The sequence below is a fragment of the Babylonia areolata genome, chromosome 1 (assembly GCF_041734735.1).
Source record: "Babylonia areolata isolate BAREFJ2019XMU chromosome 1, ASM4173473v1, whole genome shotgun sequence".
Lineage (NCBI taxonomy): Eukaryota > Metazoa > Mollusca > Gastropoda > Neogastropoda > Buccinidae > Babylonia > Babylonia areolata.
Window position 1 is genome coordinate 34343079 of NC_134876.1, and position 19126 is coordinate 34362204.

At 43.3% G+C, this 19126-nt stretch overlaps 1 protein-coding gene across 2 annotated transcripts; it reads left to right on the forward strand.

Annotated features, from left to right (window-relative positions):
- The first annotated feature begins 4724 nt into the window (after positions 1-4724).
- Positions 4725-16835, forward strand: LOC143282146 (uncharacterized). 2 transcript variants are annotated; one of them, XM_076587689.1, is made up of 6 exons: positions 4725-4932; positions 7299-7358; positions 8797-8817; positions 10193-10821; positions 11455-11556; positions 12305-16835. In XM_076587689.1, exons 2-6 carry the CDS (start codon positions 7325-7327, stop codon positions 12527-12529), a joined length of 1011 nt encoding a protein of 336 aa, XP_076443804.1. In that variant the 5' UTR covers positions 4725-4932; positions 7299-7324; the 3' UTR covers positions 12530-16835. The 2 variants fall into 2 exon arrangements, with proteins under 2 accessions (XP_076443804.1, XP_076443813.1); XM_076587698.1 differs by having other exon boundaries at positions 7302-7358.
- The last annotated feature ends 2291 nt before the right edge of the window (positions 16836-19126 follow it).

Below are 19126 nucleotides of genomic sequence, written 5' to 3' on the forward strand. Positions count from 1 at the left end.
CTTCTTATTCAGCACCATCCATGAAGACATGGTAAAGACACTTAGTGACGTCTTCCCTTCTTATTCAGCATCATCCATGAAGACATGGTAAAGACAGTGACGTCTTCCCTTCTTATTCAGCATCATCCATGAAGACATGGTAAAGACAGTGACGTCTTCCCTTCTTATTCAGCATCATCCATGAAGACATGGTAAAGACAGTGACGTCTTCCCTTCTTATTCAGCATCATCCATGAAGACATGGTAAAGTCACTTAGTGACGTCTTCCCTTCTTATTCAACATCATCCATGAAGACATGGTAAAGACACTTGGCGACGTCTTCCCTTCTTATTCAGCATCATCCATGAAGACATGGTAAAGACACTTAGTGACGTCTTCCCTTCTTATTCAGCACCATCCATGAAGACATGGTAAAGACACTTGGCGACGTCTTCCCTTCTTATTCAGCATCATCCATGAAGACATGGTAAAGACACTTGGCGACGTCTTCCCTTCTTATTCAGCATCGTCCATGAAGACATGGTAAAGACAGTGACGCCTTCCCTTCTTATTCAACAACCAAGAAGTGGGCTGCTGACTTCAAGCGGGGCAGGGAGAGTAAAGAGGAGTACCCACAGTCCGGCCCAAATCCTCAACCACTGATGAAGCCATTCACCGCATGGTCCAGGGTGACAGGCATTTGTCTCTTGCATATATTGCCAGCACTATGGGCAACAACTATGGTTCAGTGCAGATCACTTTGATCAAAATAGCAAAGAAAGCACCCTTGCTCCCCCTCCCAAGAAATTCAAACAACTGGCACATATTGGAAAGGTAACAGTTTCTGTTTTCTGGGATTGCGAGGGGATCATAATGATTGACTACCTGCAAAAATGGTCACACCATCGCAGGAGACTACTCTGCCTCAGAACCGCGCCAACTCAAACAAGCCATCCAAGAAAAACGCCGAGGAAAGCTGCGAGCAGGGGTCATTTTGCTGCAGGACAGTGCACCAGTTCACACTACGTAAGCAGCAGTGGCAGAGGCTGCCAAAATAATGTGGCTTTCAACTTTTGCCATATCTCCCTTGCCCACCGGGCCTAGCCCCGTTCAGCTCCCTGTTCCCCAAACTGAAATCCCATCTTCGTGGGCGCCGTTTTGAGCGTGATGATGGCGTCATTCATGCCGTTGGACTTTTTTCTTTCTTTCTTTTAAATTCTTTTTTACTGAGGCGCAAGATGCACCATACTTCCACTCGGGGATAGCAGTACTTGAACACCACATGACAGAGTGCACTGACTGCAGTGAAAAGCAGCTTGCATGGTGAGGCCGAAAATTTCTTGATCTCGCCCTCGTAGTCAAGACAGTAGAGACAAAGGGAAAGGGATTGACAGACAAATGATAGTGAGCAGACTAACCTTTACAGTGATAGTGACAGCGTCAGTGACAGTGACAGTAGCAGTAACAGTGACATTGACAGTGACAATTACATTGGCAGTGATAGTAAAAGTGCCTGTGATATTAATAGTGACGATGACAGTGGCAACGACAATGACAATGATAGTGACAATGACAGCGATATTGATAATGGCAGGTGACAATGATAGTAATAGTGTGACAGTAACAGTGACGGTAACTGTAAGAGTGACAGCGACAATGGCAATAACCAGGACAACGACGGTGGCAGTGGCAGTTGCAGCGACAATGATGGCGGCAAATACAGTGGAAATTATAATGACAGTAACTGTGACAGTGGCATCAATTGTAATAGTAACAGTGACAACTGGGTCAGTTTATCACATGCAAAATGTTGTCTCCACCTCAGTAATAACTCAGTGGAGAAATAACAACATTAACATCAACAAAACAAATTGATAAAAGAACCACCCTCAACCAACATTAATAAGATAAGGTTGATAAAAAAAAAAATGTAAATCTGTTTTGCAAACCCGCTGATCGGAAACCCGACTGATATGCTGTGCGTTTTAGCGGATAACGGGACCAACTCTGGCTCTTAAAAATGGCTGCTGACAGGTCCAATACGTGCAGAATTAACTCCAAAAGATATGCATCGATTTGTTTGCGCATGCGGTGAGAGTGATATTGTGTGTGTGCGTGCGTGCGTGCATGTTTGTGTGTGTGTGTGTGCGTGCGTGCATGTTTGTGTGTGTGTGTGTGTGTGTGTGTGTGTGTGTGTGACTGAGGAATCTGTAAGGTTGGGTTGGAGGCATATGGCACACGGCGTGTTTGCATGACATGATAACAGTGTTTCCACGGAGACGGCTTGGGTGAACGAGGTTGAATATTTTGCCTGATAAGTCCCTTCGCTGATCACACAATCGCGAACTGACATACATCCAAGCGCGTTTGTGCGTGCCTACTCACACACGTACACACACATACACATGCACAAACACACACACACACACACACATATATATATATATATATATATATATATACATATATATATATATCAACTGTTGAAATGCACGCACAAGACATGTCGAAACACAGTGTACAGGGACACAATTTTACGGCTTTCACTACTAGCGTGATGGGAGAGACATAGAGTTGAGGAGAGAAAGAGATAGAGAAAATGGGGCGATGAGAGACAGAGACAAGCAGCAGAGATAGATAGATGGATAGATACCTGATAGATAGATAGATGGATATATAGATAGATGGATACATACATACATACATACATACATAAGCAGAGACATAGATACATAGCTACTTAAACAAATACATAGACACATACTGTGCAGACAGAAAGGCACACAGACACGCAGAGACTGTGACGGGGTGGCGAGGAAGACACAATGCAGTTGAAAACGCGATGAATCTGATTGCAAGTACCGTGCTGAGGACACGAACCCATTTTGCTTCCAGTCTGCTATCAAAGCTATTCACAGGATCACCGGGACCATCATTGAACGCTATGTCGCCGACCCAGCAATGCACCCCACTTTGTTCGGTACTTTGGCGCTTTGGTCATCCCAGTTCTGATAAAAAAAAAAAGGCTTGTTTTTTTTCACTCATGTTTTATTATCCCAATTTGTTGATGTCTTTGTCTTCAGAGATGTACTAAATGTTGTGTGGACAAAACGGGTTATAAATTATGTGTGTGGTGGACGCTCCACGAGTCAAGTTTTCATTTCTGTCCCTGGGTGGCTACGCTCAATGCTATTTTTGAATCAGAATTTGCTCGCCTGCTTGATGACAACAAGAGACGCCATGGCAGAATCGGGAAGGCGTTGGACTTTTTATCCAGCGTTCACCAGTGAGCGGAGTTCGAGGCCTCGTGTCGGAGTGGTGTTGTGTCCCTGGGGGAGGGCACTTTTCTCCTGCTCTCCTCAGCCCACTCAGCTGTGGGTGGGTGCCTGACTTTGGTCGGGAAAGGTGAATCAAAACCATGGAACTGAGAGGACTGGAGCCCACCTTCCAGTGAAATCACTGTCCCTATGAACGTGAAAAAAACAACAACAAACAACAAAAATAAAAACAAACAAACAAACAAAAAAGCAACAACTATGGAATCTTTAACCTTGACCTTGCATAACAACAACGCAACGAATGAACGAAATTTATAATGGCATTGGTGATGATGATGCTGCTGCTGCTGCTGCTGATGATGATGATGATGATAACGACAACGACGACTGCAATGATGATTACAACAGCAAATATTTTCTAAGCATTCATCCTATAAATTTGAAGCGCAGTTGTTGCATGGAGCCTGCAGTATATACTTGTACCCAAATTTTTCTGTCTCCACCGCCACATCCCACAGAGACCCACACTTTGACACACAACTGGCAGACTTGAAAGATTCTGGTGAACAGCTGTGTGTGGCACCCCAATGACTCTTCCCAACAACAACAAGAAGAGGAAGAATGGCATACTACACCGGGTTCTTTTTTTTTTTTTTTTTTTTTGATATATTTATTTTCATAGTGATTTCTTTGAAATACTATTAAATCGACCGCTACGAAAAGCGGGGCGAAATAAATCAAACTAACTAAACTAACTAACTAGAAACAATGGTCGAGTCAATCGTACGAAACAAGCATTCGTAACAACCCTGCACACCGGATAACATTGAAGGCTTATCAGCAACTGACTAGGAGCCTGACCTCAACATGAGTCAAGTAAGAGAGTGGTCCCCTATGTGTGTGTGTGTCTGTGTGTGTGTGTGTGTGTGTCTGTGTCTGTGTGTGCGTACGTGTGTGCGCGTGTGTGCCTGCGTGTGTCTGTATGTGTGTGTGTGTGTGCGTACGTGTGTGCGCGTGTGTGTGTGCGTGTGTCTGTATGTGTGTGTGTGTGTGCGTGTCCGTGTGTGTGCGTAGGTGTGTGCGTGGGTGTGGGAGGTGGGGTGGGGGGTAGGTTCCGTGTGCGCACGTGTGTGCGTGTATGTGTGTGTGTGTGCGTACGTGTGCGTGTATGTGTGTGTGTGCGTACGTGTGCGCGCTTGTGTGTGTGTGTGTGTGTGTGAGTGAGTGTACGTGTGCGCGCGTGTGCGCGTGTGTGTGTGTGTGTGTGTGTGCGCGCGCGCGCACGCACGCGGGGGTTGGGTGGGAGCAAATGAGTGTCCTGGTGAAGAAGAAGGGGGGTGGGGTGAGCTGCAAGGTTGTGGGTAGGGGAGGTGAGGGGGGGAGGGGGTTGGAGATGACAGACGGTAGGGGTGGGGTGGTGGGGGCCGGGGGGGGGGGGTGTGCGGGGTGACAAGTGGCCATCTTCCCATACTCTTGTTTGACGGGCTCCCTTTGTGCGCAGATTGTGTCGCCGGTATCAGTCAGTTCTGAGCCGGCCGCCACTCTCAAGTCAGAGGAAAGCACTGCGGACCTTGCCTTTTCGTCAGTCTCGTAACAATTAGACTGAATTGTTGTTTGTTGGTTGTTTTCTCTCCTGCAACGTTTCACTGACTGGTTCTGCGGTCCCTTTACGGTGAGTACAATCTGGCTCGTTAGTGTTCTGTTTTCGCAGTGTTGGCATTCTTTTCAGTTGAAATAAACGTTCGAGGCTTTGAATGATGGAATATTATACATTTCATTGTATCGTGTTGTGGTGTGGTATAGTGTGATTTATTCTATTGGATTGCGTTGTTGTTGTTGCTTTGTTGTTCTTGTTGCTTTTCTGTTTGTTGCTGTTTTTAGAGAGAGAGTGTGTGTGTGTATTCATGTATATATATATATATATATATATATATATATATATATATATATATATATGTGTGTGTGTGTGTGTGTGTGTGTGTGTGTGTGTGTGTGTGTGTGTTTAACTTTTTGCATTTCCTCTGCTGTACCAACAGGACTACAAGGTCAGTGAAATATTGGTCTAAGCTCAAAAACACTTTTTTTCGCCGATTTCCGAAACAGGTTATTTGCCAAAAGTCATGTTTTTTTAAATATGACTCCATGTAAAACAAGACGTAGACATCGATTTTAATTGACTTATTGAGAAACAATTAATGACGTGTTACTTAAAAAAGGTAATAGTAAACATTTATATATATATATATATATATATATATATATATACATACATACATACTTACACACACACATATTTAATATAATGCCCATATCCTTGTCTTGGAGATATTCATTAACCCTTGTTCAAGGGTCTTCATCAAATGATAACCCTAATTTTCGCATTCTGATAATGTGTTCTTTCCCTTCTGCTTTTTATTAAAAACAAAATCATGTTCAGTTGCAGGAAGTTCGCTCATCAAATGTCGCAAGGTTACTCACGTTTGTTGAAACGTTTATGTTTACCTGCAAAATACCCCATTTTTATTTTTTGACTGAAACGGCAAACATGTGTGCCTGTGTCTCTTCAGCAGATCACACACACACACACACACACACACACACACACACACACATACACACAAGTACTGACAATTTCTTTGTTATCTGCAAGGACCACCCAGTGCATTTTATGCCACAGCAATGCCATCCCGTTTGCACACAATCGTCTTTGATTCGACACACTGATAATCACACTAATGGTGCAAAACAAACGCGTATAAATTTGAGCATAGATAAACAGTCTCTTGTGTGTGTGTGTGTGTGTGTGTGTGTGTGTGTGTGTGTGTTTATGTCTATCTCTGTGTGTGTGTGTGTGTGTGCGTGTGTGTATGTCTATCTGTGTGTGTGTGTGTGTGTGTGTGTGTGTGTGTGCAACAGGGCACGTAAACAATTTCTCAGAAACCACATCCCATATCCCATGTCACGCGGTATGGCCAAAGTCTCAACAGGCAGACATGTCCAACCTTGTCAAAACATGTCGAAACGAGATCATACGATGCTACACATTTCAAATACACTTGGACAGGGGAGGGGAGAGACTTGAGTGACAAAAACTTGGACTTGGGTAAAGTTTCAGTTTCTGTTTCAAGGAGGTGTCAACCCGTGTGGTCTGATCCGTATACTCGTTGCACCCATGTAGAGTGGAGTGATAGGTAACGCGTCCGCCTAGGAAGCAAGAGAATCTGAGCGCGCTGTTTCGAATCACGGCTCAGCTGCCGATATTTTCTCCCCCTCCACTAGACCTTGAGTGGTGGTCTTGACGCTAGTCATTCGGATGAGACGATAAACCGAGGCCCCGTGTGCAGCATGCACTTAGCGCACGTAAAAGAACCTACGACAACAAAAGGGTTGTTCCTGGCAAAATTCTGTAGAAAAATCCACTTCGATAGGAATAACAAATAAAACTGCACGCAGGAAAAAATACAAAAAATGGTTGGCGCTGTAGAAAAGCGACGTGCTCTCCCTGGAGAGAGCAGCCCGAATTTCACACAGAGAAATACGAATACGAATACAAATACAACTAGAGAACAGCACACGACCGTCCATTGCATTAGTCCGGCGCGATGGCCCGGCCCTAGAGAGCATCCCAACAATGTGAAGGCCATGTCTACACTGGACGTTCTCGTTCCTTTGAGAACTGCGAAACGTTGCCTTCACTATTTCAGCCTCTTATGTTCTGTGTGTTGTGTGCGTGTGCCGGCGCGGTGCGCGCACACACGCATGTGTGTATATATATATACATATACATATATATATATATATATATATATATATATACGTGTGTGTGTGTGCTTTTTTTCCATCTTCAGTTTAACGTCTATTCACTATAAGTGTGTGTGTGTGTGTGTGTGTGTGTGTGTGTGTGTGTGTGTGTGTGTGTGTGTGCTCTCTCTCTCTCTCTCTCTCTCTCTCTCTCTCCTTAGCGTGGTGCCTGAGTGTAAAGATGTGTGGATTTTTACTTCAAAATGAATGTGTACTGTGTGTTTTCAGGTAAAAAAAAAAAAAAAAAAAAAAAAGACAACGCAAGATGAAATCTCACGTAAACATGCTGACGATTGTTGGTAAGAACTTTTTTTTTTGTTTTTATTTTTTTCGTTTGTCCATACTTTTGTGAGGAAAAAGTGTGTGTGTGTGTGTGTGTGTGTGTGTGTGTGTGTGTGTGTGTGTGTGTGTGCGTGCGCGCGCGCGCGTGTGTGTGTGTAACCATGTGTTTGTGTGTGTGTAACCGTGCGTGTGCGTGTGTGTATGTAACCGTGTGTGTGTATGTGTGTGTGTGTGTGTGTGTGTGTGTGTGTGTGTGTGTGTGTGTACCCTGGACTGGATGAAAAACAACACATCAACGCTTATCAATTTTCCTCTGAATTAAAAAAAACTTTGCCTTATCTTCTTCACCCCACCCCCCACGCCCCCCGCCCTCTCTCTCTCTCCTCTCTCTCTCTCCCTCTCCCCCTTTTCCTTTCTCTCTCTTTCTGTACCCCCCCCCCCACCCCCGACCCCCTTCTCTCTGTTCTCCTTGCTCTGTCTTTCTGTCACACTCTCTGTCCGATGTCCATATATCTGTGTGTCTGTGTGATTTGGTGTGCATTTTGTGCAGGAGTCTGGGAGCATTGAACATCAAGCATGGTGCAAGTTTTATTCTGCTTTCTTTCTCTTGTCTTTTTTATTTATTTTTTTTTTTTTTTACCCCTAGCATTTTTTTTCTGCATATTTTTCTCCTCTCCCTATCTTCTTTTTTCTTTTTCTTTTGTTTTCTTTTCCTTTAATTTGTGATAATGTGGACACATTAATGTACTAATAACTGAATGCGTTGTTTCTTGGTCAGTCATTTGTCTTTTGCCACGCTACAAAGTTCAGTTCAGTTACTCAAGGAGGCGTCACTGCGTTCGGACAAATCCGTATACGGTACACCATATCTGCTACACATATGCCTGACCAGTAGCCTAACCCAACGCGCTTATTCAGGCCTTGAGTAAAAGAAGTGCATAAACAAATAAATGGATATATCATTAAATCAATTAATAGTTAATTAGATGAATATATATATATAGATAGATAGATAGATAGATAAACGGATAAAAACCAAAAAACAAAACCACTTCCCCCATGCTTGATGTTCAATATTCCCACTCTCAGCCACAATGCACACCAAATCACACGCCACAAAAAGGGGTGAAAGCTCATAACCGATATTTTAAACTGAAAGTTTACAATGTCTGCATGTGTATGTAGGTATGTGGTTGTGATGCCCCCCCCCCCCACCCCCCCGCCACCCCACCTACCCCCCTTCCCCTCCCCCTCCCCCTCCCCCTCCCCGTTTATGTCCTCTCTGCTCCCTCTTCCTTCACCTTCCCTTAGCTATTGTCCTTGGTTTGGAGGCGAAGAGATCAAAGCAGTATGTTTATTTGTGCTGTTCGGGGTTTTTGGTTTTCAGCTGACTATTTCTGTTTGCTAAATACTTGTTTCTAATGGATTTCTTCCTCATTCTGTCTTTTGTTTCAGGCATTCTCGTGGTCCTGCTCGGTATGTAGACACTTCCTTCACCTCCGCTGTCTGATCTGTCTGTCACCCCCTCTTCCCGGCTCCACCGCCCCCCCCCCCCCCCCTCTCTCTCTCTCTCCCTTGAGATGCAAATATCGCATAATCTGAGCGTGTATGTGTGAGCGTGCCCGTGGGCTGAGCTGCAGGGGCGATCATAGCGGCTGCAATTTTGTTCAGCGTTAGAAATGTTCTAGTCTATTCTAATCCCTGAGACTTAGGAAAATGATTAATACTGTGAGTTCGCCCATGCAACCCAGCCCTTGTAAACTGGACCAAGAAGAATGTTGAAAGGATCAGTGATAGTTATGAATGGAAAAAGAACTAACCACGAATCAAAGACATCGACTGGAACAAATTTTAAACCTAACCACAGAGAGCGTTATCTCATGCAAAAGCAGTACAGTAGATAACAATGTTTGTTAGGTCAAACAAAAATGACCAGTTAAGCACTCCAGCGCCATATTGTATTCAGGAAATTCAGATACGTATTCGTTGACCTGAAAGTGTCAGAAATCTAGAAGTCCCCTTTGATTTCCCTTTATATAACAGTGACTTGTTTGTTACTCTTTCCAATTTACATAACAGAACATAACACGTATGAATTCATTCATACACATTTCAATACCCAGTGATTTTCTATTAACTATAGTGATCTAGGTCGCCTACATCCAGTTCTATCTGCCACCTGCTGATGCATCAAGGAACCCAAACTCCAGTTTGTGTGTTCTTTTTGTACAGCGAGATTGTTGTCACAGTCTGTTTGCCGACTGCCTACACTACCTTACGGATGAACTACAGACAGTGCACAGTAAAGCCGCACGTCGTGTACTGTACTCGAATATACAACAAAAGTTACACCAGTCCTTCTCGGGTTGCCCGTGAATGCTGGAATTCAATACAGAAGTCTTGACTTTCCGATGATTCGCTAAACCCAGGCATATATTCAGGCAGTACACCCACTTCAGAGATCTTTGCTCCTTTTCCGATTCCCGCTTTCGGGACAATTTTTTTTTTTTTTTTTTTTTTTTTTTTAGGACCTTCATATCACATATTCTGCTGCATGTCAACTCTAGGTATACCTTTTGTACTGGCTTGAAAACGTAATTGAACGTAAGCAGTGTTTTGATCCGAATTCAACCGTTAATTCGTCTGTCAGTGTGTACGTGTGTGTGCATGTTGTGTGTACGTGCATTCGTATATGCATGTGCGCGTTCATGCATGTGTGCGTTTGCGTATGTTTGTGTTTGTGTGTGCCTAAGTGCATGTGTGCGCGTCTAGCTCTCAAAATGCGGCACCCCCATCCCATTTGTCCTCTGCCATTCCTGAGTCTTCCACTGATGCCAGTTCTTTTCCGCAGATTCTTTTCCTTCTTCTACTACTTCTCCTACCCCTGCAGTGGACTCCACCAACCCAATCTCCAGCAGTGACTCTGCTCCCGCAACATCACCATCAGCACAAACTCCATCTCCAGCAACATCACCATCAGCACAAACTCCATCTCCAACAACACCACCACTTTCAGGAGGAGGAATGTCAACAACGGATTCTATTGCTCCTACCTCCAGCACTGCTGCTCCTGTTGCAGTCAGTAGCTCCAGCCCCTCGCCCACCGCTGCAAACCCCAGCAGCAGCCCCGCTAGCAGCAGCATCAAAACTGCAAGCCCCAGCACCGGCACTGCAGGCTCCAGCAGCCCCGCTAGCAGCAGCATCAAAACTGCAAGCCCCAGCACCGGCACTGCAGGCTCCAGCAGCCCCGCTAGCAGCAGCATCAAAACTGCAAGCCCCAGCACCGGCACTGCAGGCTCCGGCAGCCCCGCTAGCAGCAGCATCAAAACTGCAAGCCCCAGCACTGGCACTGCAGGCCCCGGCATCAGTACCCACGCCGCCACCACTGCCTCCAAACTTGACTCCTCGTCCAAAGGCGGCCAAAGCACCCCGACAGAAAGTACCAAACCCACCGGCCCAGACAGCAGCACCGCCATGCCTGTAAGTGTGTCTGTCGTCCTCACCGTTTCATCCTCGCAAAGTTTGGTTGGTTGGTTGGTTACGCCCACAGCAACAGGATCCGTCGAAGCTACCATGTGGGAGAGACCTGTCCAGTTTTGTTGATTCTTTTTTTTTCTGTATTTGGTTGTTTTTTGGGGGGCGGGGGTTTTTGGCATTTTTTTTCTTGGGTTTCTGTTTTTTCCGGGGTGGGTGGGGGTGGGGGGCTAGAGAACATTGGAAGGGAAGGGGGAGAGGCGGCATGAGAGACGGGGAATCATTTATGAGGCCTGGGGGAACATGCATGTTTAGATATATATTTAGATATATAATTATGTGAACATGTACACACGCGTGTGTGCGTGCTCGCGCGCACGCGCTCGTGCGTGTGTGTGTGTTTCCATCTAAATGCACGCGAGTGTTTGAAAACGCATTCCTGGTTCTGTATAAACTTGTGTGTTTACAAGAATGCACACAACTACGCGTGCGTGTGCATGTGCATTTATCAAAACCAATGTCCAAAGTTTATTTTTAGATAAAACATTGAATAAGCATACAGCAAGACATCCTTTTTTTTCACATCAAGCGTGGTGTGTGTGTGTGTGTGTGTGTGTGTGTGTGTGTGTGTGTTTTCAGAAGTCATGTTACAACGTCACGTGCAGTGGAAAGTCGTGTTTGACTGAACGCTCTACCAGCAATAAAACAGACCTGACATGTCCTCTGACCAGCTACTGTTTGGTAACCATCTTCCTCGTTCATTTCAATCATTCACTTTCTTTCTTTCTTCCTTCCTTTCTTTCTTTCGTGTTTTTAATTCTTCCTCTTCCTTCCGAATTTTTCTCACTTCCTGGATTGAATAAAGTTCATTAATTTGATTTTTAGAACTACTTTGCATACTGCTTAAAATATTTCATTATTTCTGGGCATCTTTCTCTTCTTTCTTTTTGTCCTATATCTGTCTGTCTGTCTCTTTTTGTCTTTTTGTGTTCTTCTTGGAAAGCAAAACTGTTATTGTTTGAAATAGTAGTAGTATAGTAGTAGTAGTAGTGACGGCAGAAGACGCAGCAGCAGCGGTGGTATAGGCCTTGTATTTTGTTCGTCATGTTGTGTATATCTAGACAGGGGGAGAAAACTGGAGGAGGAGGAGAGAAGAAGAATGAGGAGGAGGAGGAGGACAAGAAGAGAGAAAGAGACAGATAGACTGACAGATACACACACAGACACAGACATCCAGCTGACGTGCCGGCCAGTGCCAGTCGGCATCGGGAATTCCCAAAGACAAAACAAATGCACAAAAACAAGGAAACCAAAATACACACACACACACACACACACAGAGAGAGAGAAAGAGACAGACAGACAGACAGACACACACACACACACACACACACACGCACGCACACAACAGCAACAATAAACAGAAGGGACCACCGTACAAACCTTACCTCCAATCATGTTAAAAAAAAAATAAAAAAAATAAAAACAGATCCAGAGAACAGAGAAGGACGGCAACATCACCATCGCAGCGACGTGCTCCCAGGAGAAGTGCAGTTACGATGACTACACCTCTGACGCGCAAGGACACGTCACCCAGAACTGCTGCGACCACGCGCTCTGCAACGTGGAGGACCTGCTGGCAGGAAGTCTGCCCCTCAAGGCCTCCCTCCTTCTCATCCTGGCGGCTGTGGCTCTCAGAGCCGCCTTTGTGTGATGGGGGACTGTTGAAGTGAAGCCCTCGAGGTGCTGTGAGCAGGGACTGAGTCATTAATGAGTGGGCCTACAGCCAACACTCCGGTTTCGACAAAATGAATAAGTAGAATAAGCATGTGCAAATTATTCATCAATGATAATTATTTTATTCACCACACAGCTTGGCTTATTGCAGATAGAGCTTGCTTTTTTTCTTCTTTTTTTGTGACGCACATGCAGAAATTTGCTAGTTGTATGCTGCTACGCATGCATACTGAGAATTCAATCTGTTAATTAAGCATTTTACCATGTAAGAATTATCAGCCATCGAATTTGTGCACGTAACATCCACAACACAAAGTCGATATTGGAAACAAAATGTACAAATTTACTGACGTAAGCCAAGGATACCAAGAAAACCGTGTAACCATTGGACGTCAATCTTCTGGTAGTTTCGAGACATTGCAACACCTTAAAGTATATAATAGAAAGGCAGTGTTACAACTTACAACCTGTGGAGGCGGAACGAGTAGCGTGTGAAATAGCAGTGGTCTGTATCGCTACGCAGAGTGCTGGTGAAACGTGTCTCGGGTTTCCTTTCGCACACACAATTGCCTCGTGGCTTTATTTACTGACGAAGAGTACCATTCCTGAGCGGATCTGCGCGAACTTCTTGCATCCCCATTTTGCCCACCTTGTTATGGCCCATGATAACGACTCAAACTTAAATCCTTCCACTAATCCCAACGCCAACTCAAACCCTTTCCCTATTCGTCACTCTGGCACTGACGCTAACGCTATGTATGTAAAACGAACCAACAGATTATCAAAATAATAGTTAAGAATAGTGCCCATGATGAAACCAGGAGAAAATACCAAAAATCCTTTCTTACATCAGGTAAGGGGGATAATCCAGATTCCATTCTGTGATAAACAATTGCAAAAGACGAGGAAGATTCGGAATAAAAATTTCTCGTCAGAATGTCGTTTAATGCTTGTGAAAATATAATACTGATTTTATATCGTTAATCAGTCCCTGTATAGGTTCTGTACTTTACTGTTTTCATCTTTGGTCGCATGAATGTAATTGAAATTGGTTGATACAGAAGCAAGGGGGGTGGGGGGGGGGAAGAACTAAATACCGGAGTCGACAACAACAACAACAGGAAAAAAGAACACCCGATCGAAGACTTCGTCTCTGTAGAATGCCAGCTTTTTGTTTTATTTATTTCATCTTTAAAAGCATCTAGTAATAAGCGAGTCGTCTTCTTTCTCATATTGTGGCGAAAATGTACACGTTTCGAAATCATTTCCTTGAAAGTTGTATGCCTGAAAGTAGTATCTCTTTGGTGAATATTTCCTTATTAATGTTGGACCAAAACATATGACTGATCAATGCCTGAAAGTTACAACAGCAAACAGGGTGTAGACTGGGAGGCGGACAGAGAAGTGCATGCTGGCATGTTTTACTTGATTCCTTTCCAAGTCGCCACGAAACAGAACAAAAGAAAAAACAATGAAAGGGCCGGCAGTTTTTATGAAAGGATTCTTTAAATAACAATATGAAAACGATAAGAACAACATTTCCCCAAGAAAACATGTAAAACGGGTGCAAAGAAAGATTGAAAAACGTTCGAATTTAGAGACTGTTTATTGGAAAAGAAAGGATTAGGAAAAGCCTCTATTTCCCTAAAAATAAAAGTCGGTAGATGTCTACTAAACATTTGAAACTGCACGGAAATAAGGCCAGTTTCCGTTGATTTGTTTTCCTTTTAATCCTCCAAAACAGGAGAGCCCAAATTTTAACTTGTTTCTAAACAAACCGATTGATAATATGCTAATGGAATAATCAGTTACTGGTTGATTTGGAATACTGTGTGTTTTTCAAACCAGAATGCCTTGATCAAGGAGACAATGAAGACCAGCCTATTAGACGAATACAAAAATTGTCTTATCCAGTAGCTTGTTTATGTTTCGTAATCATAGTATTGGGGGGGTCGCTGCATTTGATTTATCCGTCCATTTTTTCCTATCTATAGGTACAGTTATTTATGGCGTTTATGCGCTGATATATAATGATTATGAAAATAAAAACACCCCCAAAACAGCAACACGATATAAAGTAATAAGATCGATTCTCCTTTTACACAGAAATATGTATATCCTTGTATCTATGCATCTGTATGCTTCTTTCGTTTCTGTTTTATTAGTTGTTGGTGTTTTTTTTCATTTTGTGTTGTTGCTTTTTTTGTCGAGTGGTTTGTTCTTGCACTTTAATTTTCTTTATTTGTTTGTAGCACTTCTTGCTTGTGTTCTATTTATTTGATAGCATTTGAATTACAAATACCATGATTAACATCTGGTGGAGAAGAACAACACTGAAAGCAGCTGAAAAAAATAATTTAAAAAAAAGTAACTTATAAACGGGGGGATAACTACTTTCTGGGGTCGTTTATGTGTTTGTTTGTTTGTTTCGAATGCAGATTTTTCGAAATGTATTACCAAAAGTTTCTTCTTTTCTGTGAGCTGACCAAGACCATGATGAAATTCCAGCTTGTCAGTTTCTCGACCCTCGACTTCCAACATTCCCTGCTTTTAAAATGTGGGTACCTTTTTATCCAAGTTATTGTCAATGCGTGCACATTTCTAAATATCAAAATCCTCTAAACTCGGAAGAAAACAACAACAACAACAAAATGTACGCATATTTCAACACACGAGCATGCACATTATGCACAAATACAGACATCCATATCCCCACACAAGCGTTGCCCCAATCTTTCCTTCTCTCTACAATGTTCAGCACACACTCACAGACGCACATACTCGCATGCACGCACGCGCGCACACACCCAAATCACACCCTGTCCCCAATCATTACCACCATCCGATCTTTAAAGTCGGATTCAAAGAACCATGAAACATGAACATGTGCGTGACAGAACGGCAAATCTCGTGAAAACATAAACCAATGTATGCAGTTATCTGATCATGATTTGAATAACATGCCTGTTGAAAAGTGGATATGGTTTAGATATCTGAACAGATAACAAAACAATTACACACATTTCTGTTCGGATAATATGGTGTGCGATGATTTGAATTGTACCAGAATGTTTTGAATTTTTCATTTGGAGACGTTGTGCTGCTTTACAATGTTTTAGTTCGCGAAAACTGATTGGAACACTCATTTGTCTTCTCTTTCTTGTTTTCCAAACAGAACTTTTCTTTCTTTGTTCGTTTCTTTGATAATCAAAATCTGTGTTGAATGAAATTCTTTATTTTTTATTTACGTTATCTTATTAACTATCAATTCCTTTTTATTCCCCCATCTTATTTTCACCAGACTGTGAGCTGCGACTGAGTCGGCTATGATCGTTCGTATTCTCTATTTTATTCTTTAATTGCAAATATAGCTCACTGCTTAACCAGAATTAGCTGATTTTGTTTGTTTCAAACTCTCTCTCTCTCTCTCTCTCTCTCTCTCTCCATATATATATATATATATATATATATATATATATATATATATATATCACTCTTTTACTCTCTCTCTTTATCTCCCAGCCTTTGGTTCTCTCCCTCTCAATATCTCTTTCTCACTCACTCTGTCCATCTCTTTCTCTGTCTGTCTCTCCATTCAATGTTTATAAAAGAAAATAAAAAATGAAAAAGAATCTAAGTACTACACTCACCCCTCTCTATTTAGCTAATTAGGATACATTTGTTAATGTCGTCAAGAGATTACAATTGGCGTACAAAATGTTCCCTTGTTTCTTGTTTAAAGCAATGAAGCTGCGATAAACTGCTACCTTTATAAAAATGAATACGATGTATGCTTTATTGTCCACATTCATGATCATTTTGCTTATGCTGTTTCGTTGAGTTGTATCATGTGTACGTATTCCTCTCCACCTGAGGCTGACGCCTGAACTTGAAAAGACCATTGCGATTCCGATTCTCTCAATCCAACCATATCATCTCTCTCTCTCTCTCTCTCTCTCTCTCTCTCTCTCTCTCTCTCTCTCTGTCTTTTCTGTCTTGTTTCTGTGTTTTTTGGTACTTGTCAGATCTTTCTGATGAAGTACTAATTTGATAGACAGGTTTTTAGCGTCAGACACAAGAAAAGGACATCTTCACTCTGTTCCTTCCTTTGTCAAACACAGTAGTACTTGGATCTCTTCTCCTCTCTATGTTTTTCTCTCGTGTCTTCTTCTTTTCACTTATCTGGTAATCTACGCGTAATATTTTCTCATTAATGCACAGAAAAATACTGTAATAAAAGATGTACATTGTTGATTAATTAAAGAAATAAAAATAAACTTCCAGTGTGTGTGTGTGTGTGTGTACATGTGTGTGTGTGTGTGTCTGTGTGTCTGTGTGTGTATGTGTGTGTGTGTGTCTGTGCGCGTGTTCGTGCACACCTTTCCACTCACGTGCCAACTCACCTGCCCACCCAGCCACCCACTCATCCAGATGACCACACTCCCCCCTACCCCTCGCCGTTCCCCCCCTTCCCTCCCAACACCACACATCCATCCCCCAAAACCTAGCCATCACACACACACACAGAGTCAACCACAGCAGCCTCAGGGACTGATGATATACCTCGTTACCTTTTTTTTCCTCTTGAGAAAGAAAGATAGACACGGTTTAAAGACGGGCGCAATAGCCGAGTGGTTAAAGCGTTGGACTGTCAATCTAAGGGTCCCGGGTTCGAATCACAGTGACGGCGCCTGGTGGGTAAAGGGTGGAGATTTTTACGATCTCCCATGTCAACATATGTGCAGACCTGCTAGTGCCTGAACCCCCTTCGTGTGTATATGCAAGCAGAAGATCAAATACGCACGTTAAAGATCCATGTCAGCGTTCGGTGGGTTATGGAAACAAGAACATACCCAGCATGCCCACCCCCGAAAACGGAGTATGGCTGCCTACATGGCGGGGGTAAAAACGGTCATACACGTAAAAGCCCACTCGTGTGCATACGAGTGAACGCAGAAGAAGAAGAAGAAGACACGGTTTAAACAACTAAACAACTAGTTAATCAATTGATCGATATCACATAAATATAATACAGGTAAATAAATGAACCGAGATACTTATACTCAAAACAATATATAGATACAAAACAAATTAAAGTTGGTTGGGAAGGGGAGTGACGGGTGATGTGGAGAGGGTGGGAGTGGGTTAGAAGGGTTGGAGAAGGGATGATATGGCGGGGGTAAGATATGCAGATACATCGTGGTTTCTCACCTGCAGAGCCTGCCTGACCTCAGCAGTGGCGTGTCTCGATCTGCTACTGCGGGAAGTCATTCACAGCCATTGCTCAGACAGCTGGTGAAGAGCCCGTTTGCAGGGGAAGAAACTCTAGTCATGCCTGTCATACTGAACGGTTATCTCTCTTAGGGTGGAATCAAAATCAATGGCCTCCCGGATCTGGTTTTTTTTTTTTTTTTTTTTTTTTTTTTTAAAGGCTGAAATCCCCTTCTATCCACACGGAGGGCGCGTATATATATATATATATATATATATATATATATATATATATATATATATATATGTGTGTGTGTGTGTGTGTGTGTGTGTGTGTGTGTGTGTGTGTGTGTGTATACATATAATGCATATGATTATTATATATATTATATAACATAATATTATAAATGTGTGTGTGTGTGTGTGAGAGAGAGAGAGAGAGAGAGAGAGAGGCGGTGAGCCAGGAGAGATACAATCAGAGAGAGACTGACAGAGACTGAGACAGAGAGGCACAGACAGACAGACAGACAGACAGACAGACAGACAGACGCACGAGATATATACAAAGACAGAGACCGCATGGGCAGACGACACAAACCTTTGAGAGTTTTGCCACTGTTGTGTCTATGCACATAATTTTGGGTTGGTTGTTGTTTTTCCAGACAAGTTCTTTGTCAGCTGCCCCCCCACGCCCCCCCCACCCCCTCCTCCTTTCCTACCCACCTCACACCCCCCCCTCTGTTTCATCATCATCATCAGTCTTTCCACAACCCTGGATCTCTCTCTCTCCCTCTCTGTCTCTCTCTGTCTCTTTCTTTCTCTCTTTCTCTCTCTGTCTCTCTCTCTTTCTCTCTGTCTCTCTCTCTCTCTTTTTCTCTCTCTCTCTCTCTGTCTCTCTGTCTGTCTCTTTCTCTCTCTCTGTCTCTGTCTCTCTCTCTCTCTGTCTCTGTCTTTCTCTCTCCCTCTCCCTCTCTCTCTATCTGTCTCTGTCTCTGTCTCTGTCTCTCTCTCTCTCTCTCTCTCTCTCTCTCTCTCTCTCTCTCTTCCCCCCATGTCTGTCGCCTGCAGCTTTCTTCTTGAAATCTAGCTCACTACCTTGGATCCAGACAGAGACAAAAAAAGACCCCTCTCCCTTCAGTCTGTTCTACGACATGGGGTTCAGCACACGCCTCTCTCCGTTACTCAGACAGGATTCTCAAAAACTTAAGGACCACTTCAGTCGGAACTCGCACAGTTTTATTTTCTGTTATGGTGAAATGATGCTGAATTTTCTCAGCACCGATACAGCGATGTATACAGCCAGTGTAATGGGCACCACTTATAAATTACACGTGCTTTCCAGTTGCACGTGCTATGCAGATAA

Bases quoted from the DNA above. Each gene is read 5' to 3' on its own strand.
- LOC143282146 (XM_076587689.1), top strand. From the start codon at position 7,325: ATGAAATCTCACGTAAACATGCTGACGATTGTTG. The intron at 7,359-8,796 runs GTAAGAACTTTT...CTTTTGTTTCAG, and splicing joins AAACATGCTGACGATTGTTG to GCATTCTCGTGGTCCTGCTC. The intron at 11,557-12,304 runs GTAACCATCTTC...AAATAAAAACAG, and splicing joins CTCTGACCAGCTACTGTTTG to ATCCAGAGAACAGAGAAGGA.